Raw genomic sequence first — 18,562 nt, forward strand, 5'->3', positions numbered from 1 at the left:
CTTAAAAGACTATCCTCCCCCACATTAACACTTGCTCCCCTTAACTGACCCACAAATGCATTATTAGACAAGCATGACATTGAGCATTGCTCACCTGGCTGCATGGAGGCTGTGTCCCCACCAGCCGGCCCTGCGAGGTCCTGGACATCCGCGTCGCTGCTGGTCCCATCCGAACCGTCCTGCTCCTCCCGTTGCGGAACGATCACCACCGAACGAAGCCTGCCCGCGCTCGTCCCTGCGGGCTCCTGAACAAACTGTCGCCGACTTGTGCTGGACCCGGTCCGCCCCCTGGCCGGCACTTCACCAACAGGGGCCACCGTGCTGCTTCTCCTGTCTCTGCCGCTGCCTCCGGCTCTCACAGCCGTCCCTGCTGCCTGCGATCTCTTGCTGGATGCTCCCCCAGCCGGTACATCACCGGGGGAGACATCCGTCCTGGCATTCTCCTCCATGCTGCCCGACGCCGCAGGCCCCGCCCCCCGGCGGGGTCGAGTGTTCCTGCTCGCCGTGCTCACCGGTGGCTGTATAGGACTCCTCCGCAGCCGCGCCTCCCGTCCCCGAGGCTTGGGGAGGGAAACGGAACTGCAAGGGTCCCCTGAGGGACTCCTGAGCCGCCGGCGAGCCCTGGGAGCGCTGTCCTCCGCTACAAGTCTCTGGGGCGGTCGTGCCCGACGTGCTCTCCGCTCTGGCTCACGTGGTCCCGAAGTCTCCTCTGCTTCAGCTGCCGCTGCCGCTCCGCTCCCCAGCGCTCCTGCTACTTGAGCCTGCAGCCAGTCAGGACCATAACGGCTTGCCGCTGCCCTGAGCTCCTCCAGCATCTTCTCCACATTATCCATCTTTAAGGTCAGTTTTTCTTCTCTTCTGCTCACACGCTCTGTCCCTTCACTCTCTGTAATCTCCTCTCAAGGTGACCACCCACGAAGTGCCCCCACTATATATAACCCCCCTCCCACTAAACTTTCCACCTATCCTGACCCTCACCTCAACCTTCTAGCACTTTCTATCTCCACCTATTCCCAACTTTAACCCTTTGCTGACTACCGGCTATCTGGTCCCCCTCGTCATGCCGGGCTTCCTCTTAAAGGGGGCCACGGCCCCTCCCGCTCCAGCCCGTGACTTTATAGTTGGGGCCCCTGTTACAGGTTTTGCACTGGGGCCCGGGAACTTCAAGTTACGCCTCTAACTGAAGGTGTATCACAGGATGAGCTTAGATACAGCTGCCCATCATCCATAGACCCGCCGCCGGTCTAGCAGCACTCTCTGCCTGCAGGCTCCAGTATAATGCCCTTCGGTTTCTGTACTGATGGGGATTGTGATACAGTGCGGCTCTAGGACCCTGCAGCTCCGATGCTTTTAGGCTGAATTTACGCTAGACTTTTGAAGCATAAGAAAACCACTTGATAAAATCGATGATTTTTGTTGCCGGGGCAGTTAGGAGGAAGCCTCGGAGTGATTTTTGTTGTAGCCATTGATTTTTGCAGCAGATTGTTTCCTCCGAGCTGAGCTTGTTATATACTTTTTGCCTTTTCTGCAAACTTTTCTCACGCAGGACGCCGTTCTGTATGGAGCGCAGCCATTAGTCACGGAGATCGGAGGTCGGTCTGCAGCCGCCGGCTTCTTACAGTCATGGTTTGTTTTCTTGTTTACATGTGTTTATTGAAGGAGGAAGTTCCAGATTGATACATTATAACAGCAAGGCGTTACAGCGCCCCCCGATGTATTGATGAACCCCTCGTCCTTCCTTATCTGGACTCAGGGGACCCTAAATTCCTATCTACTTTAGCAGTTCCTGGGTTATAGTTGCGTCTTTGTTCTCGTTGCAGCTCAGATTGGAGTTGTCACCCAGCTTCCTCAGACTCCTGAACGGCAGGTAACCGGTCTAATTATGTTGTGCCCATACAGAGATTTAAAGGGGTTGTGTGAGCTGTAAGATCTCATGACAGACCCTTCCCCATGTAGTAAAATAACAAATATACTCGCCTCTTCCCACTCCCGCTGGCGCTCGGACCCCCGCTGTGGTCTTGGTTGACAGCTGCAGTCCCACCCGGTTTACAGGATGTCACAGAGGCTGGAGGGGGGACCGAGCGCCGGCGGGAACGGGGAGAGGTGAGGATAAATAATGCAATATTTTATAGTAAGGGTTGTTATGGCGACTCCAATTTTTTGACTTTTTTTTTTTTTTTTTTCTTCCAATATTTAAAGCCTTGTGTAAGGGCGGCGAGTTTTAAAATTCCTTTTCGGTAAAAACGTTTAGATGCCGCCCGCTGTCGGCAATGATCTACAGGAAAATAAGACCCCCATATGTAGCAGAGCAAATATGTTCTCTGATCGATAATTGGGAGTGATGACATGAAGCCCCTGTCACCCCTTCCCTGGGACAGACAGCAGACTCGGACGGTTCTATGCTGCCAAGCTCTCAGCGCTGCACACGGACATAACGGCGATACATTTAATATGTCCAACTTCACCTAAAACGGCTGTAGCGCCCTGATAGAAGCTTCAGCCGTGTGAGTTAGAACGAGCTCAGTTCATCCAAACCCGTGGGGGAAATGAAATTACCAGGCTGGTGCCCCCCTTCTGCCTTTAGTCCTGACTGCACCCGGGGCACATGCCCCACCCAGCTGAGCTGCTCCCTTGTCTGGAGCGTTCCTTTTGAGTCTTCATGCAGATGTTTGTATTATGGCTTCGTATGACCATCAAGATGTACAAAAACGTAATCGCACATTCAAATTGGCCTAAAGTGCCTTACGATCCTCATATGCCACCGGGGGAAAAACATCCCTGCAACCCGGGGCCATGCTGTACAGAAGCAGCAAACTTTAGCTTGATATTTAAGGCTTTATTCGCATCTGCTTTTTGGATTTCCGTTCTTCTGTTGGATGGAAACAAGCATTTCTGTCTAACTCCCCGTGGATCTCAGTGGATTCTCTTGGCTCCGTCTCACTTTGTGTCCGTCCTGCCGGGTTTCTGCCGGTTTTCTTCTGTTTTTTTCATTGTTGCTTAAGAGGGGAATGTTTTGGGGGTGTAGAGACCTAGAAGTACAAGAGGTGGTGATCAAATGTGTATGGTTGCTTTAGGACTGTCGGAGTGTAGAGGACTGCAGGGTAGCTGTGTGAGGGGGCGCTCTCGCTGTGAGCCTGATAGCAGCATGGAAGGACACAGACCCAGATCCTTCCTGCGTGGCCCCTGTGGGTCACCAGGGACGTCTGCCCAATGGGGACTACGGAGTGTGTATTCCAGTGTGGCTCCAGCACATTCTCCGCTCCTCTCCTCGGCGGCCCGCTTCCGGCTCCATCCCTCCCTCTTACTGTCACTGGAAGGGGTATCCGCTTTTATGTACCGGAGCAACCCTGGGAAAGGCAACAGTGGGACTCTGCTCTAAGTGCCGTCACTGCCAACACCGCGGGCAACCGCCTTTTCACTAAACTTATGGCCGCTTAGGCCTAATAAGCCCGAGTCAGACTTCTAGCGCGGGAGCGTTATACGCTATCGTTACTTGTTGTATAAACCACGGGCCGGACGCTGCGGTTATTTAACGTTACGGTAAAGTTGGTAAGCATTCAGGATGTCACGTTTCTGAATGAGCGACCTATCCCGGAGTTCGCGCCAGCCCATTGTATCTTGGACACAATACCACGAGGTCCGCCACGGGCCTCCGGTGGACATGAGATGGTCGAACCCACCATGAGGCTTTACTTATTTTTTTACTATGACGCCGAGAACAGCGTCTTCAGCCTGTCAGACGGAGGCCAAACTGCCTGTTCCCATCTTGGTGCCGCCCGTATCCTTGGCAGCATGTCCGAAGTAGCCTATTGAAGTCAATGGAAATGCGTAAATGCACAATGAATGCGCGTGATACATTGTATTCGCTGTGAAATCAGTGGATCTGTTTATGGTTTTATTTTTTGTGTGCTTGAAAGCGCTGTTCATACACAGGCAAAAAACGCAGCATGGCCGGATACACGGGGAGTACACAGTGCATATGCCGGTGAATGAGCCCCATGACACTACATACTGCTCACATGGTCATTGCTGGCCAAACTGGTATAATGTCTTGGACTAACGATGCATCCTAATACAAAGTGTGTGCCAAGTAGTCAGAGAAGTAGTGCGGCCATCTTTTTCCACGCCAGGAGGGTCGCTTTAATGCATCACATGCAATTGAAAATGTCAAGTTAAAGTTTGCTCCATCTGTAGATTCCTCCGCACCGTGACCACAAATAGCGTAGCAGGGCCTGGTGGTCACTTCTGTAATCCAGGGTCCTATAGGGGTACATGGGGGGACACCGGCCGCCCAGTCCAGAGCTGCGGGGTGTCAGTATCCGGGCTCTGCTAATATGCCTGACGGAGCCGTCGCTGTGTGGTTGCAGCGATTGCCGCTATCTGCACTGGGTAACAATGCCCCATTATTGCAGACTTGGCCGCGTCACATATTTTATCGAGAAGTGTCATGGGATTTACCATTCATCTCTAATCCCAGATTAATGCTTCACTCAAGAGTTTCTACGGAACGTGCAGAACCCGGCATTTATAGTGATTAGATAAGGCGAGAAGACACATGTTTTCTTGTCTGCTTCCTGCATACATCATCTTATGCCGAGACTTGATATTTATATTTGTTTGATTTGACGTCTCCCCGAGGATTGCAGGATCCATTAAGGCAGAAACAAGAACATTTTTTATGTAATTATCAGCAAAAGCCGAGGTTTCCAGAAAATATATGAGCATCCCAGGAACTTAAAAGTGAGGGAGAGCACATTTTACTGATACACAGCTTCAAATCCCCTGTACAAACCGCTATACAGTTACATGATAACATTGCTGCAGCCACCACTAGGGGGAGCTCACTGCATATAGCTTTGTCATTGAGGTTAATGCAGTAAGCTCCAGAGCTCCCTCTAGTGGTGGTTCTAGTAGACAGAAATGTATCTATTTAACTTTCTGATACAGAGCGCTAAATCCCCTTGTCTGCATGTGCAGTCATACAGGCAGCTGTCAATCACTGATAGCTCCTCCCACTGGACTGTTCAGCTCAGAACGTGCAGAGGTTTAAATGAATAAATTACAAGTTAGGCTACATGCACACGGACTGATAAAAAGTTGCTCCTGAGAAACTTGGGCACAACTTTTTATCAGTCAGTGTCCATGTATCAGACTGCACACTGACATCCCATCCGTGTCCTGTCCATGCGCCGGACACCACACATTGATAGTGTTTTTTTTACCCAAGAATTGGACAAAAATGAGATATGCTGCAAATTTTTTACTCTGACTATTCTTCCAAGTAGAAAAAAAACAAAACTCATGTGAATATACCCGTTCAAATGAACAGCTGCCATTTCTGTCTGCCTTCCTTAAGTGATACAATATTACATGTTATATCACTGATTACTCGGAAGAGTCGGGGATTGTTCTGATTGCAAGATTGTATCAGGATTTTTTTCCCCTTGAATGAAGAAAATTTGCTTCTACCTCATTGTTTTTGCCTCTGGATCAACATTGGGGGGTAATAGGTTACACTTGATGCACAGAGGGTTGCATTACTATGAGTGTCTAAAATTCTGCCTGTTGCCACCACTAGAGGGAGCTCACTGCATACAGTCTTATCATTGAGATCAATGCACTAAGCTCTTGAGCTCCTCCAAGTGGTGGCTGCAGGCAGTTGGGATTCTATATTTTAGAGGGGTGAGAGGTTGATTGTTGCAAGTGCTGAAACCTCCGACAATAAGCAGTTATCACCAGGGAAGCAATGGAGGACCATGTATGTAATAGACTGGACAGCATTGGAATGAGCGGTCGGACAGATGACTGTTCCTATAGGTGAATGTAGGTCATTCTAATCTGGCCCTGCGGAGATTGGCGTGCAGGGGAAGTTTCTGCAGAGCCTCATTTCCATATTCCGTGAGCGACGTATAAAATGGATGGCGCCTAATTGCGGTTGAATAATGGATGGCAGTTTGCATATGACATTTAATGTGCATCTTGTATGAGCCAGCAGCCTAATTATAGCGCTGACATTTCGTTTACGTTATTTTTCCCTTCGTCCTTTTTGATTTCGGGTTTATACAGAATTAAATATTTAAAAATAGAAGAAAACGCAGAATAATCTTTATTTAGCGTCACGCGTCCTGCTGATGGAGCGCAGAATAACAACCGCCGGGTGCTGCTCCTGTTATGCTGACTCGCAGAATATTAATATGGAGCTGAGCGGCATGAAGGTCTGCCGGTTCACGTAGGATGATTGCATAATGCAGAGCGGGACTGGATTGTATGTGTGCAGGCAGCGTGGTGCGCCATACGACATCAGGAAATCGGTGGGCTTGTAGTGGCCCAGAGTCAACGGGGCCCCTCCATAAGTATGAATGTGTTTTTGTCTTGTGCATTTGTATTGTCAGTGTCTTTAACCGTGTATACATTGGATGTGTATTGCACCTCTGCAGCACTGAATGGGTTAACATCTGCGTTATGTCTGGAAAATGTATGTGTGTGTATATGTATGTGTGTATACATACATACATACATACATACATACATACATACATACATACATACATACATACATACATACATACTGTGTGTGTGTGTGTGTGTTTGCAAGGGTGCTATGTGAGAGCTGTTCTGCAAGTCAGTCTACAAGAGAGTCTGAAGGAGTGGAGTCAGCCCAAGCTTAAGGCTGAGCCCGGCTGGAGAAGAACTTTCATTGAGTAGGAGAAAGTGTGCCTCGTCCTACGAGGATCCCAAAGATGGCCTGATGCCTGGCTTAATTCACCCAGGCTCCCTCTATGCTAATATAGAGGACTGAGAGGAACCACTGGGCAGTTTAGAGTGCATTGCTAATCGCGAATGTGGACCGGTAGAGAGCAAGAGACAGAGGGTGAGAAAAAGAAGTACGTCGCCGGGAGCAGAGGCCCACCGATAACTGGGACTGTGGATTCCTCTGACCTCTGAGTATCCTCTCTGCACACAGTTCTCTCTTGTTGCACCAGTATCAGCCTGATGTTGTAAAGTTTGGACTATATTCAAGTTTATTCAAGTAAACGAGCTCTACCGACCGTTCCCGGTTTTGCTTAGAAAGTTACCCCTGTGTGCGGACTATTTTATTCCAGCTTCTGGATTCACCGCAGAGGATGGAACGGTGGCGTCACGAGTGACAGAAAAGACTTTAAGGTAAACTGCGGATTGGGTTTTCCGTGTGAAACTCCCCCAGCAGTAACTTGGGAAGGTCCCATACTACCCCCAGTAGAGGAGATGGTAGAACCCTGTGACAAGGCCTCATCTACCCCGCTATGTCCTCGGCTGTGGGCCCGCTCCTCAGACACTGCAGGATCACGTTATGGTAATGGTGTGCGGAAGCATTAGCTCTTTAATGCTATTTTGTGTCATTTTCAACTCCCTGTAAGGTTCTGTTCACATCTCTGTTTGGAACCTCCAGCGTAGATCCGACACAAATGGCAAACTGCAGGGAATGTTGTAGGATGATAAAGTAAGCTCTACTCGCCAGTTTGGTCTCCCGCCGCTGCAGCGTCTCTTCTCTGCCGCACTTTTAAGCTTCTGTTGGTGGATGCAAACTAATATCTTTTATAGGGCTTGGCAGATCCTACCATCAAGGGGAATACGGAGGATTTACACGGGTACCACAACTGACTTTTATCACTTATCCATAGGATAGTTAAGTCTGATCGGTGGGAGTCTCAGCGCTGAGACCCCCGCCGATCCCAAGAATGAGAGTCCCATGTTGTAGTAACCCGACCGCACGGAGACCAAACGATGGGAAAAACTGTGGGGAACAAGGTGGTTGTCAACGGTGGCTCCTCTGCTCCCCTCCAACTTATGCAATGGTGGTCTAGGCCGGTAGGCCACATGCAAGAGTGGTAAAAATGGTTACCCTAAAATAAACTATAGTATTTGGTGACGGCAGTCTGTATCCGGCAAGAACCCTTTCTGGACAAAACGGTAAGCCCCAAATTGGGTTAATTCAACACAAAAGATAAATGAAGGTAGTAATTCTTACGCTCCTGCTGAGTTGTGTGGTACCTCAGTGCTGTTGCGGACAATGGGGAAGTAGTCCAGGAGACAGACTTTAGATGAAAGCAGTTTCTAACTCTTTATTGTAAGGGAGAGAGGGAGTTGTGGAACGTTGCAGCAGATAAACGCCGTTCACGTTCACTTGCAGTAATTGCTGAATCACATTGACTTGACTTAGAATTGCATTAGTAGACATGGCATTGAAACCCTCTCTCAGGGCGGCTGTGGCAACTCATTGCAGTAAAACACTTCCAGCTCTCATCCCCGGCTCTGACTAATGCTCAACAGACAAATTATAGACTTCTTTCTCCTCCTGTGTTTCCTCGGTTTCTCTCCTCCCTCTATCTCTCTCCACTGTTATCACTCCAACCTAATTGGATTTCTATTCTTTTTGCTTCTGCTCTCTGTGTCTGTGTGTCTCTCTGTGTCTGTCTCTCTGTAATGGTAGTTGGGCTTGTACTCGCACCTCGTATCCGACTTCCCACCGCACTGTCTTAGAATAGATCTTCCTTTTTCTCTCTCTTGAGTAGGTTTGGCTTTAGATGACACTCCTTGTAACTTCCTGGTCTCTATCTCAGGTTCCTCTGGACTAGACTCTCTCCAGGTCTGGACTAGACTACTCAACCCCGCCCACTCTACACCTTTTATACTCTCTGTGCTGACCAATCCTGAGCTAGGGCGACACTAACTGACCAATCTTTAGGATATCTAAGGATAATTGATTGGGTAAGAGGGGATTAGGTTGCATTCTACTGACTGACACAGTGTTAGATACCACACACATAACCAATTAACCCTTAATTGAACATATACACATAGTTCCACGTCAAATATATACATACAGAGAACCTTTCACTTTTTCCTCAGAGTATACACATTTAAAGTGCAGCAGTGATAGAAGTGCTGGGGGAACCCAACTGTGGGGTACTACACAGTGAAGGGGACACAAGACCCCCATTCTCTGGATCGGTGGGGGTCGCAGTGGTGAGAACCTCACAAATCAGACTTTTATCAACTATTCTATGGATACGGTGCTAAAAGTCAATTGTGGTGCAACCCTTTTTAAGTAGACGGATTATTTTTCATATTCAGTCTATTGGTTTCCTCTGGAGAAAAGTGGTGCCAGAGGTGTTGCTGCTTATCCACTGCTCTCTTTTGAAATGGTATACAGTGCTGATTCAACCAATCTATGAATAAATAAGGGAATCCTTAGTCTATATCAAGTACATTCCTGAAAGAGATGCAACACCATGAGTGTACCTGCCATAACGTCAGATCATATATGTGCCCTGATGAAGCGCTCATTTTATCAATCTCCCTTCCCCTTGGACACCATTAACCCACTTTGGGGCTTCCACTCTTCCCAAGTGCCCCAATATTACCAAACAACTGGACAAACAAGCAGAAAGGCTGCGCCAACCTCGCCTTCTAGAACAGTGGAGAACACAAGAACCAACACTTGGTCCTTCTGTTCAAAAGTTGGAGAAATGATGTACTTGCCCCTGACTAGGGGCAAAATGCTAAAATTTCCAGTGGAGCCTCATTTCCCCCATATCTGACACCTTTTACTTTTCAAATCACCGTCAACACAAGTAGAGGAACCTTAGAATAATTGAGACATCTAGAAATTTGAAGGTGCACCAATCCATTCTCCTAGAGTGAAGGTTCTTGTTGCTCCAATGGATTGGAGGTTTGTAAAACTTGTAGTGAAGCCCCATTTTCTCCATGTCAGACACCCTTTACTCTTCAAACCACCTTCAACCCAACCCTAGAACTGTTAGGACATCTAAAACCTTAGGAGAGCGGATGGGTCCACCTTCAAAGCCTTTAGAGTCAGGGTTGTCATTGCTCCTTTAAGAAAAGCTTTTATTCCGGTGCATTAATATTCCTACTGAGGACATAAAACTTTAATACAGAAGAACTTGATCAAACTTCGGCTTTGGCTACAAGAGTTTGATTTTTGTTCCTCCGTAAAATTGTGCCGCGTGTGACATTTTGAAAGGCTTTAGTGATCATCACAAAGAGAGCGGCGATTGCATGACTAAACTCACTTTGAAGGCTGAATACAGTCAGAATATTTTCTCCTCACAGTAATAGACATGCGGAATCTAAAGTATCGCACCAGCGCCTCAAGACTGAATAGCAGCCGTCCTGAACTGTGTAATTTAAGATTGTTGAAAGAAAAGGAGCCGGTGGAGACATTCAAAGCTACTGATATAAAGAGTCTGAGGTCACGGGAGGTCACACTCCGGTAGAGGAATATTTTTCTGGCTCTTGCGCTCGGTTCTGCGCTGCTGTTTGTCAATAGCTGGGCGCCTCCTTCAGCTCTACGATGGACGGGATGCTGGTAAAACAATGCTGCACAAGTTGGGACCCCCAGAATATATCATTTTATATGATCACATCTCCTGCTAATTAGACCCCCCCCAACCCATCACTAGAGATTACGTGATAGTCTTTACATACGCTACTGGAGCAATAACGCCTCATCCAGACAACACATGGCTCCATCTAGTGGTTGGCTGCAGTGGTCCATGGTTTGGGATTGAACATTATTGGGGGGGGGAAGGTAAATCTACATGACACTCTTATGGGGCATCTGAAGACAATGTGCTGTTATAGGTGGTCTGGGGGACAAACTCTGTTGGGTGGTTATCTGCAGATGGCATAGTGTTATGGGGGATCTAGGTACGGCACACTGTTATGGGGGGATCTGGGTACAGCACACTGTTATGGGGGATCTGGGGATGGCACACTGTTATGGGGGATCTGGGGATGGCACACTTATGGGGGATGTGGGGATGGCACAGTGTTATTGGGGGGATGTGGGGATGGCACAGTGTTATTGGGGGGATGTGGGGATGGCACAGTGTTATTGGGGGGGATGTGGGGATGGCACAGTGTTATTGGGGGGGATGTGGGGATGGCACAGTGTTGTTATTGGGGGGGATGTGGGGATGGCACAGTGTTATTGGGGGGATGTGGAGATGGCACAGTGTTGGGGGGATGTGGGGATGGCACAGTGTTGGGGGGGATGTGGGGATGGCACAGTGTTGGGGGGGATGTGGGGATGGCACAGTGTTGGGGGGGATGTGGGGATGGCACAGTGTTATTGGGGGGATGTGGAGATGGCACAGTGTTATTGGGGGGATGTGGAGATGGCACAGTGTTATTGGGGGGATGTGGAGATGGCACGCTGTTACGGGGGGCATTTTCAGTTGATGCACTTATATAAAAAAAAAAACAAGGAGCACAATTTTTTTTTATATTGATTTATACGGCCGCTGGACGGCACAGAATAGTTTGTAATGGAGGGTTTTACGATGGTTCAGGGGGAGCACACCGCTCCGACGTCCTCTTATCAGACACTTGATGAATCGAGTAGAGCGGACATCTATACTTTTCTCGCTCCTGGTAGCGGGTGAACAATGAAGGGCGCAGGCTTATGAAGGGGACTAATTGTTGCTGCGTTGATTTGATGGCAGTTTTGGCATTTAGTAAATATTGACGTCTGTTGATCCCGGACTGTAATCACTGGATGAGCTGCTGGCAGGTCGGAGCGACATGCAGCGCAGTGATTAACGCAGATTGTGCCGCCGCCTGTTGATGCACAAAATTGATCCCTTTTTTTTTTTTTTTGTATAATTTGAAATTCAGAACAAAAATGTTCAAAGTCACCGAAAGGGAACAAAATGACGGAATATTCCAGAACTCCGGAGAAATGACCTGCGGTCTACAAAACTGTACCAAACCATTATAAACTTACAGGCCTCCTGCATGTAGATGTACTTCTGTGTCCCTATGATAACACCTCCTGCTCTGTGCTTCAGACGCTCAGCCTTCTCATCAGCTGGTTAAACACAGAATAATAACAAACTACCCAAATATTGAGGAATTAACAATGAAGTGTTGTGAAAAAAAATTCTTACACTCTAGAAAACTGCTGTTGGTCATTTTGTTTCATTTTTCATGAGCATTGACCTATATAATGTGGGAGCGTTTGCAGGATGACCCCCTTTTCTGCGCGTTGTGCACCTTTTTGTTTTCTTTGTGGATTCATAGTTTTTTTTAGTTTGTGTCTGGATGCTCTGTGGCATGCTTTCTACTAACATCTGATGCACTTCAGCTGGTGTTCCCTCCATTCATCCTGCAAACATCTGGTGAGTTCTCTCAGAGAAGATGTATCGGCCCATCTATAATGGTTCAAGCATTGTTGTTGGACAGTTGAACAAAGGAATGAGGTTCTATGGAGTGATGAATCATGGCAAACCACCTTCACATCAGATGGCCGTACCTGGGTGTGGTGGATGCCTGGGGAACGCTGCCTGCCTGAATGTGTTTTGTCAGCAGTTAAGTATGGGGGAGGTTCCATTATGGTCTGGGGGTGCTTTACATGGCATGGTCTTGGTCCATTTGTCTAGACAATAATGTGCTGCCGACATTGTGGCAATACTCTGGGGATGGTCGGCCATACTTCCAACAAGACAACGCACCTCGTCACAAGTCCAACTCTGATTTACGTTGGTTTGAAGATGTAGATGTTCTATGATTGGACCGGCTGCACAGAGTCTTGACCTGAACCTACTGAACATCTCTGGGATGAAATGGAACGTCGGGTCAGGAAATATGAACAGCATCTTCTCTGAGAGAATTCACCAGACGTTTGCAGGATGATTGGAGGGAAATACCAGCTAAAGTGTAACAGACGTTAGTAGAAAGCATGCCACATACAGTTTCCAATGTCATTAGGGCCAAAGGGGGCCCAATAAATACTAACATATGGTAATACACAGTATGCTCAGGTATCCCATTACTTATGGTCAGACAGTGTAGTCATTGTGATCCGTTCAGTTCGGTCACATGACTGTTCCATTTGACCAGTAGGTTGAGTTTTCCTCCTCCCATAACGGAGCAGAGAGATGAACCCATAGTGCGAGTATGAACGAGCCCTTCCATGTATACGGATATTAAGAATTGAGTGGTTGCCAATATATGTATTGCCTTTTATATAGAATGATGGAGGAGCTGGAGTGTAATAAATATATAATGATGCCGGAGTGTCATGTGTCGAATGCTCCCAAACTACAGTGTGTTTTGCTGTGATCTGTGGACGGATCAGAACGATTCTTGTGGCACCAAGTTTATAAAGATTTTTTAAAAATTCATTTTTTTTTTTTTTTTACTACTTTTGTACAATAACACATTTTGAAGAAAAACTGACTGCATGGCCGCCTTCTAAGACCCGGAACGTTTTTATTTTCCCGCAGCGGAGCTCTATGAGGGCTTGTTTTCTTGTGGGAAGAGTTGTAAATAATGTTGGGACCATTTTGAGGTACTTGTGACTTTTGGATCGCTTTTTATTATGTTTTTGGGAGACGAACAAAATAAAAAAAATCTGGCGTTCCTTTTTAAAATTATTGTTGTCTCATTCACCATGTCCGATAACTAACACAATCTTTTCAATGTCCCGGTGGTTATGAATGCGGTAATATCTATTAGGTGCCGCGTTTTTAAAAAATTTTTAAAATAAATTTTATACATTTTAAAAAGGGTTTTGTGGTTAAAAAATTCCAGTTTAAAAAAAAAAAATATATATATATTTTTTAAGTCATTTGGGGACTTGGAAATGTGATTGTTCGATCGCTAGGATAGTACACTGCATTACTTATGCAGGATAGTACACTGCATTACTTATGTAGGATGGTACACTGCATTACTTATGTAGGATGGTACACTGCATTACTTATGCAGGATAGTACACTGCATTACTTATGCAGGATAGTACACTGCATTACTTATGCAGGATAGTACACTGCATTACTTATGCAGGATAGTACACTGCATTACTTATGCAGGATAGTACACTGCATTACTTATGCAGGATAGTACACTGCATTACTTTATGTAGTGCGCTCTACTAGACTTATTAGACTCGTTGTGTGATATATTTATTGCAGTCTCTTAATTTGCTTGTTCGCCATCACAGTTCCATGTCATTGTCTTGTATTGTCCATTACATGATGATGAGACTGATACGCGTGCATCTGCCGCCAGTCTGGTCATTATCGCATCAGTCACCTCACTTCTAGCCCTATTCTTTCTCTTCCAGATGTGGAGCGGGAGATCCACGCGGCGCCGCACACCGGAGAAAAGGTGATTCAGCTCTTCAGGAATAAGAGTGAGTTCACCTTCTTGGCCTCCATACAGCAGAGGTCATCGTCATCCGGGGTCATCCTCTCCATACGAGAGATGGAGCACAGGTAAGACCGTGAACCGGACTGCTGCTCTTACCTTCGTGTCATACAGAGGGGGCAAATGGCCACTGGAGGTTAATGTAGTATTGGATGTCTGAGACAATGTGATGTTCAAGATTAACTGTAAGGTGGTAGATGCAGAGGCGGGTGATAGAGATGGTGAGGGCGCGGAGGTGGATAATAGAGATGGAGGGGCGTGAAGGTGGATAATAGAGATGGAGGGGCGTGAAGGTGGATAATGGAGATGGAGGGGCACGGAGGTGGGTGATAGCGATGGAGGGGTGCAGAGGTGGGTGACGTACATGGCAGGGCGCAAAGCTGGGTGACGCAGATGGAGAGATGCACAAGTGGTTGGTGCAGATGGAGGGCCACAGGTCGATGGTGTAGAAGGAAGGGGTGCAGAGGTTGTTCCAAACCTTATGACCAATGATGGCCAAAGCACCCCCTACCGCATATGAGGACTCAGAATTAGATCACCCTTGCACTGATTTGCCACTTTTTGCTTGGCTGAGCACCTCGCATGAAGTGTTTCCCACCATAAGACTTTTTGATATAGAGAATAAGGTGGTATGGATCCGACCATTGGGAGCTTGTAGTCCGCCATTGGCAGACCTAGGACTATCTTCGTCTGTCATTTTGCTTATTAAAATACAGATGTAGCAAAGTTTAACACTCTTAACACCTTAATGGCCGGCTCACACAGGTGTATTGTCACTGCATATTACGAGCATATAATACGTAGTACACATGTAACACGCGTAGTTGCTGCATATGTTAAATCCCCATAGCCTATATTGGAATGTATTACATGCATAATACACACCAAAATGGGACGAGCTGTGAAAAAAATGCAGATGTGAGTGGCCCAATAGAAATCAATGAGCTTTTAGCACCACTTATTACACGCATGAAAAATACAGTTGTAATCCGCAGTGACAATGCGCCGCTGTGAGTGAGAAAATGTTCGGTGCCAGCTCATTTGCCTTTTCTATAGTTTTTCGACGGCTTAAAGGACTATTCTGAGATTTCAATTACTGATGACCTATCTTGAGGATAGGCCATCAATAGTTAATTGACGGGGGCCCTCTGCTCAAGATCCCCACCGATCAGCTGATCATCTGGCTTGCTCAGTACTGCGGGACAGGCATAGTCATTGCTGGTCTTCACCAAAAGTGTAATAGCCAGTTTCGTTGCCATAGAAATTAATGGCAGCATTGCCTCCTATTATACTTCTGGCTCCTCGTTGCAGTTAGGGTTAGATGTCTGGTCCTGACAGTAATGAGGAGGCAGAGGTGCGATGGGAGGCAATGCTCTCATTGATTTCAATGGGAATAAAGCCGGCTGTTACACTTCTGGCGCTGACCAGTGATTAATATGTCCGGCCAGCTGATCGGTGGGGATCTTGATCAACAGGCTTTTGTTGATCTACTACTGATGACCAATCCTGAGGATTGGCCATCCGAAGTTAAAGTTCTGAAATACCCCTTTTTAAAATAACTTGTTGCAGAAAGTTATCCCAGTCAAGTTAAACTTTGCTGCATCTGTACCTGTAGATATGAGTTGCTTGATGCCCTGTCTGGTTAATTTCAGCAGTATTGGCCCATAGTATTTGCAAGCATCATCAATCACCCCTGGTCGCGCTGCTCTCCGGAGGGCTGCCTGCCTGCAGCTATCAGGTGGCACTGTGGTTGTTGGGTCTTGTTCTCTGAAATACGAGTTTAATTCTCTTTGTGAAGTACAATTAAAAAGAGCCGATGTAATTGTAATTGGGAATGTATCCTGTGCGGATTACCGCTTTATTTCACGGATTCTGAACTGTTGTCGCCCTTTATAAATAAAGGGAAATGTGAATACTTGCAATGATTTTCATGCAGAGCGGCTCCCACAGGCTCATTAGCATCGCTGCTCTTCTATTGTGACTGTAGAGGCCCGCAGCAGAGGGATTTGTTATGCTGTATGGATTGTGCCGCTGTGATACAGTCACCTGTGCAGGCCTGTCCATATGGCTCTCGATGTGACAGAATGGCTGCAACAAGCCGCAATGAATGGCTTTCAGCTCAAGTGAACCCGAAAGTGAGACACTGTTTTGATTGTGTTTTCTTTTCTAGCCGCCTCTATTCTGCAACATTGTATCAAATCTAAACATCTATTCTACAACACATCAAAGCTCTAGATCTAACCGCAACATTGTATCAAATCATCATCTCTATTATGCCAGACTGTATCAAATCATTACTTTATTCTGCAGCATTGAATTAAAGCTCTAGATCACGGGGGCTCAACCTTTTGGCGTATCTGAACCACATTGGAAGAAGAGGTGTTGTCTTGGGCTGCATATTAACCCCTTAAGGACTAAGTGCGGTAAATATACGGCGCTTGGTCCTGGGCTTTAATCCCAGCTGATAGTAGATGTACGGCATGGGATTAAAACCTCTGCTCCTGCAATAAAGCAGGATAAGGTCGGGTTCTCAGTTGTTAGACACAGCCGAGATCCCGGAGGAGAAGGGAGAAGCGGTTTTTAACTGTTTCTGCCTTCTCCTTTCCCGGGTACATAGCACTCAATGAGCACTATGTACTAAGAAGTGAAAGTGGAAGCATTACTTCCACACTATGCGACCTGGCGATCATGTGACCGCAGGGTCCCCCTGTTACAGCAGAACTACAGGGCCCTACAGACCCTGATCAGCTCTGTTAGTGAACATTGACCCCACAGGGGGATATTTTACCCATATCTGGGGCTCCTATGGATGCTGCAGCAGCAATGATAAAAATTTTTAAAAAAGAATATGAATGACCCCAAGAGGTCTTACCGGGATGTATTAGGGGCATAGATGGCAAAATAATAGCTACAGAATAAAATTGAAGATATATACATAAATAGAAAAATGACCCAAAGCCGATGCCAACCAAAACAATCACCGTATGCACCCTGAAATCCCAAACCATACATATTACATATCAAAATGTCCAAAACAATATGAGGAACCCGTTCCCATACTTTATTATAGCATAAATATACTCATTTTAAAAAACTATAAAATTAAAATGATTTTTTTACATTTTTATCCCCAATAAAATGAAAAAATGGAAAAATACGTCAGTGAAAAAAGATTTTTTTAAAATAGCCCAGTATGCCCTAAAAAAACACAGCAAAAATAATTTTGGTAGCCGAACAAAAAAAAAAGGGCAGTAAAACCACCACATGGGTAAAATCCCTAGAAAGCAGCTTTTAGGTACAAAACGTCCTGGTCCTTACGGGGTTAACTACACTTACTAAGGCCACTCTCTCACATGCTCTTTTTACTGCGATTACTGCGGCGGTCAGAACACTGCGCTAATTGTGGTACAACGCTCCCATTGATTTCAGTGGGGCCCTGAAGACTGTGTTTTCTAATGCTGCGATTTTCAAGCACCACCTGCTCTATTTTATCGCATTTTAACACTTTAACGCACCTCATCACCCGTTAGAATCATGGGGGGCATTAAAAAACGGTGTAGAATGCAGTAACCTGCGTTTGAAAACACCGATTAAAAAGTGCAGTAAAATGCCGCAATCAAAATGTGTGAGCGTGGCCTGAAGTTTATGAACAAAACAAAGTCCATGCAGTCGCCCATTCGGGTCCCAAGTTTGTGATCACGAATATAAAAAGCGTACTCCAAGCAATCCCCATCGTCCTCCACAGTCCTACAAGTAACGTCCATCGTCCCCTACAGTTCTCCAGACAACCCCCGCAACTCCAGGCCATATGCACCCCGGCATGGAGTTGGTGCCAACCTCTGGATGCATGCCTGGACACAGAAACCTGTCCGGGCTCACATGCAGTTCACAGCCACTGGCCCATTTCTGGTACCAGGGAAAGATCCCATGGGGTCAGCTGGCCACGATGATAACACCGTCTCTTGCCCTGACCTCAGGGGCGTAACTATATAGGATGCAGGGGATGCGGTTGCACCTGGGCCCAGGAGCCTTATGGGGCCCATAAGGCCTCTCTTCTCCATATAGGGAGCCCAGTACTATGAGTAAAGCATTATAGTTGGGGGCCCTGTTACAAGTTTTGCATCGGGGCCCGGGAGCTTCAAGTTACGCCTCTGCCTGACCTCGAAAGGAGCGGTCAGGTCTCGGGAGAATCGCCACCGTGCAATGGACCCGGATTGATTAATTCAGGCAGTAACAGGGATGCAAGTGTCACCCACTGCCTTGTCATCTGTATGAGCCTGTCTGTGGGTGGCCACTCACAGCCTGTGTACGGCTTGCTTCCTCATTACCTCCAGATTTAGCCTGTACT

General features: G+C 46.8%; 1 protein-coding gene across 3 annotated transcripts in view; it reads left to right on the forward strand.

The window, feature by feature from the left end:
- NELL1 (neural EGFL like 1) overlaps nucleotides 1-18,562 on the forward strand; it is a 674,819-nt gene that overhangs the window by 94,597 nt on the left and 561,660 nt on the right. For all 3 annotated transcript variants that reach the window (XM_066583599.1, XM_066583597.1, XM_066583598.1), the window contains exon 3: nucleotides 14,132-14,282. In XM_066583599.1, the coding sequence (XP_066439696.1) occupies nucleotides 14,132-14,282 (151 nt within the window). The remainder of the gene's footprint in view (nucleotides 1-14,131; nucleotides 14,283-18,562) is intronic.

Source organism: Eleutherodactylus coqui, chromosome 11 (assembly GCF_035609145.1).
Source record: "Eleutherodactylus coqui strain aEleCoq1 chromosome 11, aEleCoq1.hap1, whole genome shotgun sequence".
Taxonomy (NCBI): Eukaryota; Metazoa; Chordata; class Amphibia; order Anura; family Eleutherodactylidae; genus Eleutherodactylus; species Eleutherodactylus coqui.